Below are 8,450 nucleotides of genomic sequence, written 5' to 3'. Positions count from 1 at the left end.
AAATAGTGCAAATGTAGTGCCTTGTAGAAGAAAAAACCGATTGCTTCTATAAATTATGTTCTACAATGCAAATTTAGTTACCTTTTTTACTAGATCTCCGAAACCGCTACGCCTGCCTTCCCAAAAATTCCCAATATAATCAATTCTTCATCTTGTCAATACAAATAAAATGTTTTTTGAATTATTAGAATCGAATACTACGTTCTCTCAAAAAATTATTGTATTTGGCACTTTTGCCCCGTATCTCCGTAACGGCTTGACCTGTCTTTGCCAAAAACTAATCAGCACGTCTCCTTATTAATAGGAATCGAATGTTTTTTGAATTATTCAAATCGTTCGATCGGTGTTCCCGAAATCGTCGACGAAAATTTGTTTCCGCACACAAATACACACATACGCACACACACACATATATATATAGATATATATTTTTTCTAAGGTATGCCAAATTGTTCAGAAACCTTTGAAACGTAATCTTTAAAAATGATTACGTTTCAAAGGTACTCAATATGCCGGAATACGGTACACTTACCAAAAACCGAAATTAATTTATAATATTAATATTCTTAGATAATTTCATTAAAATTAATTAATATCCACAGTAATCAGAATATTTGAGGATTTACTTGTAGGTTCACTAACAATTATAGTATAATATTTTATTACTGTTATTAGAAAATTTAGTATAATATATAACAAAATAAATTTATTTTGTACTATTTTACACCCTCAAGATTTTGATTTATATTTTGGACTCATATTTTTTACTTCTATAATTTTTAATCAAAAACACATAAGCCCTAAATTTTCACCACCCCTTTTTCATTAAGATTTTCATAAACTTATGCAATGGCTTAAATTTTGCTCCAAAAATTTACATATTTTTATCAATGGCTGTTTATCCCTAACATTTTAATTTTATTTTTGAATCATTTTTTTCATAATTTTAATTGTTTATGATATGGAAATGAAAAAAGCGATGGATAGGTTACCATCGATAAAGCTAAACACGTAACATTATTGATCAATTCTTTCATAATCTAATTTACAAGATTATTCTTTGTACTTTGAATGGCTTGCAGCAAGAATAATTTTAGAAATATATCAAATATCAAATTTTAAAATCTCAAGATACAAAGTTTTTGAGCAGGAATTGGGTACTATACAAACTTAGGGCAAAGTTGTAAATTTTTCTAAAAAGTTTCTAAAGCATCGCTCGATTTGCTAAACATGCCATAACAAAAATCAAAAATCAAAAAAGTAAAATGCGGATTTCTCTTTGTAGTTCAAAACTTAAAATAATTAAAGAAAAATGCTGTAATAACATGTCAATACCTTGAATATCTAAATGTGCCAATTAAATTTGAATGAGATCTGTTCCAAATTAAGCTGGCACTTAAGATAACTATAAATATACTTCAAAAACATTTATATGAGAAATGCGTTGCAGTGGGTAAATCGTTCATATTATTTGGGTTAGCTTCGTCTCACTTATATACTACATAATTCCACAATTTCTAAAAATATTTTTTATGGTTAAACTACTTTTGCCGGGACAGCTAGTATATAAATATATATATATATATATATATATATATATATATACATTATATATTATATTGATTGTTTCTTTTCCGAACAGTAAATCCAATAATAAAAAACAATTTGTTTTTTGAAGATGTTTAATACGACGTTTTGGAACTAGGTACGTTCCATCATCAGGTTTATTCTGTTATAATTTATATATCCATATCACTAATATTTTTTTGTTAAAAACACTCGATTTTTTTGGAAGATATTTATAGATGTTACGACTAAACAAGACTTAAACACACTAAGTGTGAATTACAGAATAAACCTGATGATGGAACGTATCTAGTTCCGAAACGTCGTATTAAACATCTTCAAAAAACAAATTGTTTTTTATTATTGGATTTACTGTTCGGAAAAGAAACAATCAATATATTGAAAAAATCCAGGAATTATCTATTGAATATATATATATATAACGTCTACAGTCTGAAGTATGCGACAGAAAGACGACATTTGTATCCAGCGCGCGTACATCCTAACACGTTATCCAAATTACAAAAATACATTAATATTTATTATTAACGCTTAATTAATGGATCAATAACGATTCATAATTAAAAATTTTACTAAATTCATACACATTTAATCAAAATATTCCTCTAATTGTCAATTATTTCTAATCTTTCCACTCCGACCCTCTATGTCTTGCTACGTCAAATCGTCAATACAAAGAAACCGAGAGATAACTCGAGCGGACTTGTCATCTTGTCAAAAGTTGAATTGATTGATACACAAATGAGATTATATAGGATAATGTAATTATAAAACAGTCTATGAGAAATGATTTTAATACACTACATCTGAATTGATCATCTAATACAAAAATACTTAAGTATAATATCGTAAATAATAGAAATAACCATGTCCGGTTTTGATGAAAACCCTTTTGGGCCGCCCACTATCGATAACCCATTTGCGGTAATAATAATAATAATTGATACATATATAATTTATGAGAGTGTTTTGTATATATATTGTGTTTTTGTATTAGGACCCTGCTGTTCAACAAGTAGCCAGTAACACTAGTAATGTCCAGAAAGGTTTGGAAGATTATAATCCTTTTGCTGATCAACCAACACCAGTAGTGGTAAGTGTAAAAGAAACACAAATTGTAATCGTAATGTAACAGATGGTATAGATATATAGGTAACACCCATATAAGACAGTCCAACATGAGAGAGACTTGGGAATATCACGGCTGTTTTGTAGCATAAATTCACTCCTACACGGTTTGAAAATTGAACAAAACCTTAATAAAATATTGAATATAACAAAAATTAGTGGAATCACCATTAAACAGCGCAATAAACCTAGTGCAAATTAACCTAAGGGGAATACTTAGGAGTGCGGACTATCCTAAAGTTAATATTAAGACTTTCAGAGAATTGTTTTTTTATTATTTTTGAAGTATTTGAGCTTCTAGGAGCAAAGAAATTTGAAAACATCCATATTAAGGACCACCCTAGTATATATAGATTTATCTATAACATATTTCATTTTTCTATTAACAGAATAGAGGAGGAGAGCCAGCAATAATGCAACCGTCCAACCAGCCCCAAGCCGCCCCAGCCTACACTAGAAGTGCACAACAATCGACAGTCAATATGGAACCTTCACAAATTACAACAGCAGAATTCCAAGTAAGATATTTATGTCTAAAACAACAAATCATACTTTATCATAACATTTAATAATAATCTGTATAATGCATTGATTCGTGCTGCAGGAATTGAAAGTAAGTAGTAATGGAAACACTTCATAAACTGTAATAAGAATCATGATATACACCTAAATCTGTTTTTACACGGTCTTTTTGTACACGGTTTTGATATAACACGGTTTGAAAATTGAATATTTTTAATTTTTTTACACGAATTTACTCCATTTAGCACGATTTGAAATTTTATGTACCTAAATTTTTTTTGTCAAATTTAATTTTTGCGAAGTATGTTCATATCACAAAAAAGTATTTATGAAAGAAAAAAGTCTGAAACCATCGATAGTATCGATAGTTTGCAAACACTAGCTTAAAGATTTAAGTGAATTCCCCTTTAGCGCGTACAAACAATTTTTACTGGTCAAAGCAAATGTGAATAGCACTAATTTAGGGGAATTCCCTTTATGTGCACACAATAAAATTTACTGGTCAGATTTAAGTAATAACCTATTCTTTTCGTTCACAACATAGTTTTTAGTTCCTGAACTTGCCATACATTTAATTTATATTACTTTTAAAATTAGAGTGTATATCATTTTTATCATTAATTACTATGCTTGTGAAAATAAGCATTATATATTTGATTTAATAAAATAAACATGAATTCTTGTTCTTAAAAATTCTTGTTTTTCACCAATTTTAATAGGTTTTAGAGATTAGGAACAAATCACCCATTTTTGTATAAGATCAATGTCTTTTTTTACACGTTTTTTTTTTACACGGTTTCTTCTGGAACCAATCTACCGTGTAAAAACAGACTTAGGTGTATATCTATTTTTTATATATTTCTTTTTCCCTTTAGAGAAGACAAGAAGAGTTAGAACGCAAAGCGGAAGAACTGAACCGCAGGGAAGAAGAATTAAGAAACGGTACTGCTAATATTAGAAGAAACAATTGGCCACCTTTGCCGGACAAATGCTGTTTCCAACCCTGTTTCTATCAAGACATCAACGTAGACATACCTTCCGAATTCCAAAAAATCGTACGGCACCTTTATTATTTATGGATGTGTAAGTGATAATTTAAATTTACCACCAGGCTGAATGAGTGTTTGGTAAATTTATTTATGTTTTTCCTTTCAGTTCATACGTTAGTGATGGCAACTAATCTTCTGGGTGGAATCGCACTATTGTTTCACAATGGAGATTTTACCACCTTCGGCCTTGGACTGCTGTATTTATTAATGTTTACGCCATTTTCATTTCTTTGCTGGTAAATGACTACACCATAAATATATATATATATATATATATATATATATATATGTATATATATATATTTATGTATTATGTTATTTTATGTATGTATTTATTTTTTCTATTTAGGTTCAGACCAGCCTACAAAGCCTTCAGGAGCGATTCCAGTTTCAACTTCATGGTTTTTTTCTTCGTGTTCTTCTTCCAACTTATTGTTACTGTAATTCAGTCTATCGGAATTTCAGGAACAGGCACATGGTAATAATAATTTTTATAATAATATTCTTTGTATTAATTACATCATGTAGTTATCATGTTTCAATTTTTTCTATTTCTTTAAGTAACTTGACAAATTTTATTCCGTACTCTTCTCCATTTAGTTTTTACTATATCTTGTTAACTTCCCGTAGGGCAAGTTATAGTAATCGCAAAAAAATCGAAAATGAAAATTTTCATATATCTTTACGTTTCAAAGGTTTCTGAATATTTTGGCATACCTTAGAAAAAATGGATGTATGTATGTGTGTGTGTGTGTGTGTGTGTGTGTGTATGTATGTATGTATGTATGTACGTGTGTGTATGTATGTGCGGATACAAATTTTCGTCGACGATTTCGGGAACACCGATCAACCGATTTGAATAATTCAAAAAACATTAGTATTGATAAGGAGACGTGCTGATTAGTTTTTGGCGAAGGCAGGTCTAGCCGTTCCGAAGATACGGGGCAAAAAGTGCCGAAAACGGTAACTCAGTTTTTAAGAGAACGGAGCGTCCGATTTTAATAATTCAAAAAACATTTGACTTGTATTGACAAGATGAAGAATTGATCAAATTTTCATAAAGGCAGGTCTAGCGGTTTCGGAGATCTAACAAAAAAAGTGCCATTTGGCGGTCAAAAATGATCATTAGACATATGCACATCAAATTATCAGATATTTTATAGAGATTTTAACAATAGGTATAATTTTGGTTTACATTCCTATGGGTTCCGTACCAATGCTTACGCGCTTTGATATTTCGTCTTTTTGCAGTTAAAGCAGTACGATTGCTTGGAAAAAAAGTTTAGATCTTTCAAAATATATCAAAATAAAGAAAACATTTTTTTTTTATTTTCAAAAATGTTAATTGTTTTTAAAAAAATAATTTTTGGTACGGGAAGTTCCAGCAATTTGCCTCAAGACACAATGCCTTAATTGCCTTAAGACAGAATTCCACTTACAGCTAGTTTTGCTTCAGATTTATTGACTTCTGTCCATGAGTCAATATTTGTGATCAAAATATAACATTATCAGTTGCTTTAAAACACATTTTGCTCGACCTGATCTTTTTTTACAAGTCGTTAGTTGTCAGTATTATTATTTTTTTCTGTCTAGTCGTCATTTTTTCATTCTTGAACTTATTATACTGAATACAATTATTATACTGAAACTAGTTTATTTTTTGAAGAGACTTTGAGAGAATCTGTTTTTCTTTTCTTCATATAATTGGTTGTTAGTAGAGTTCTTTTTTTCCTGTTTAGAGTCTAGATTTAATTTGCATGTCAGAGTTCTTTTTCATACTCATTAAATATTGGACTAGTTCTGAAATCTCTGAGACGTAATGAAATGCAAAAATGTTCATTTTTGATTTTTGGCCAATTACTATAACTTACCCTACAGTAACATTTAGATAGTTAATAACTTGGTTATTATAATAAATGTTTTTTTTTATTATATTTCTCAGTGGTTTAGCAGTGGCGTTAAAATGTTTCGATGGGACAGCATCGGGCATTGTTGTGGGAGTTTTCCTATTGATGATTGCGATAGGATTCGGAACGGCGGCGGCTGGAGACTTATTTCTTTTATCTAAGGTATAATAAAATCTCACACTTACACACCTATATATATATATTTATATATATATATATATATATATATATATATATATAAGAATCCAAAATGTAAAAAAAAACAAAAAAAGTTATTTTAATAAACTATTTCTTCATTTATTTATTTACTGTCGACGTTTCGGAACTAGGTACGTTCCATCTTCAGGACATCTGTCAAGAAACATGATCTTGATGAGATTTAAGCAAACAATATGTTTAGGAATAGAAAATAGATTTTTCTTAAATAATAAATTAATTGTAACAAATAATAATGTACATAAATATGATAATATGATCAAAATGAAAATGATAAAAATAAATGAGTGGATTATCTAACAGGATATTAAAAATGATAAATTAATTCAATTTTGTCATTAACTTTTTCTTAAAACTTTCCAAAACTTACAAATTTTTCATCATTTTTAATATCCTGTTATATAATCCACTCATTTATTTTTATCATTTTTATTTTGATCATATTATCATATTTCTATTCTTTCAACTGTTTTATTAATTAAAAAATCCATTTTCTTTTCTTAAACATATTGTTTGCTTAAATCTTATCAAGATCATGTTTCTTGACAGATGTTCTGAAGATGGAACGTTGATATAAACAAAAAATCATCAATCAAAAAATCATATAAAAAGTCAAGTCAATCAATACGGTATTAAAACAACCTATTAAAATTATTGTAAATACATTTATAACTAGTAATTAACAAAAAATAAATATATACAGTTATAACTAAAGTATTTTACAATTGGTCCTTCAAAATTCAATCAAACAACCATTGAAAAAACATTGGTCCTTCGAGCCGGATCAAAGTAGCCGATATATATTGATAAAACAAAAAATCATCAATAGAAAAATCATACAAAAAATTAAAGTCAATCAATACGTTATCAAAACCAATATTATTAGAAATACGAAAATAATTTATATTCAACAGAAAATAAATACATAAATTTACGAATTAAAGTGTTTATAACAAATTTGGTCCTTCAAAATTCAATCAAACAACCATTGAAGAAACATTGGTCCTTTGAGCCGGATTTGACGTCCAGCAATCGAAGGAAATAGAATACATCAAAATAGAAGTAAAAAGAGTAGAAATCAGCTCACTTAAAACTAACAAATAGTTTATTAAAAAACTTTTTTTGTTTTTTATTACTTTTTGGATTCTTGTTCAAAACTCTACAATATATATATATATATATATATATATATATATATATATATCTTTTATATCTTTTTCCCAGATTCACAAAATCTACCGAAGCAGTGGAGCAAGTTTTGCAAAGGCCCAACAAGAGTTCACGACCGAATTCATGCGCAATCAACACGTTCAAGGCGCAGCAAGCAACGCAGCAGCCGCAGCAATCAACGCTCAACTTAACTCTAACCGTTACTGAACAATTTTAACTAATTAAATAATATTAAAAGCTACTATGAAGTATGAATTTTGTAAATCTAATATGATGTTTGTATGTTAGATGTGTAAGGAGATCACTTGGGGGATAGAAGACACAGATTATATTATATACATATATATATATATATATATATATGTATATATATATATATATATGTATTCATAATATCCTGTTGTGAATAGCTTTTATAACAATCTAATTAATTTATCTATAGGTACTCGCTCTGTCCGTGATATCTGTCTAACCTTTACCCAAGGGGAATAACATTTCTTTATATTTTGCTTCAACAGAAAAGTGATCTTTCGATTATTAAGGTTGTCATATTGTGTCAAATTCATATTTGTATAGTCATTTATTACTTATATTGTTTTAGTGATATAAGCACCTATTATTAAAGTCATTATTAATTATTATATATTATAAATATATTCCTGATATGTTCGTTCGTTCGTTCATCGTACTGATCGTTTTGTATTAGAATTCTATTATTAAAATGATGTAATATTGTTTTCGAAAATTAAGTATTTATCAATAAAGTAATAATCATTGTTTATATATTTGGGTTTTATTTGGTAAATAGAATTTTGCCTTGAGGCAAGTTGTATGGACATGATTAAGAATTGAGATTTAGCACTGTTTCAAA

At 28.5% G+C, this 8,450-nt stretch overlaps 1 protein-coding gene across 1 annotated transcript; it reads left to right on the top strand.

The window, feature by feature from the left end:
* Positions 1-2,173: 2,173 nt before the first annotated feature.
* Positions 2,174-7,899, top strand: LOC113374334 (secretory carrier-associated membrane protein 1). The gene is made up of 8 exons (XM_026614439.1): positions 2,174-2,511; positions 2,585-2,680; positions 3,105-3,233; positions 4,113-4,320; positions 4,393-4,522; positions 4,636-4,764; positions 6,229-6,355; positions 7,634-7,899. Exons 1-8 carry the CDS (start codon positions 2,455-2,457, stop codon positions 7,784-7,786), a joined length of 1,029 nt encoding a protein of 342 aa, XP_026470224.1. The 5' UTR covers positions 2,174-2,454; the 3' UTR covers positions 7,787-7,899.
* The last annotated feature ends 551 nt before the right edge of the window (positions 7,900-8,450 follow it).

The sequence above is a fragment of the Ctenocephalides felis genome, unplaced genomic scaffold (genome assembly GCF_003426905.1).
Source record: "Ctenocephalides felis isolate EL2017-DRISC unplaced genomic scaffold, ASM342690v1 CF-g0.4_SCAFFOLD_00845, whole genome shotgun sequence".
Lineage (NCBI taxonomy): Eukaryota > Metazoa > Arthropoda > Insecta > Siphonaptera > Pulicidae > Ctenocephalides > Ctenocephalides felis.
This window is presented reverse-complemented; position numbering and strand designations above follow the sequence as displayed.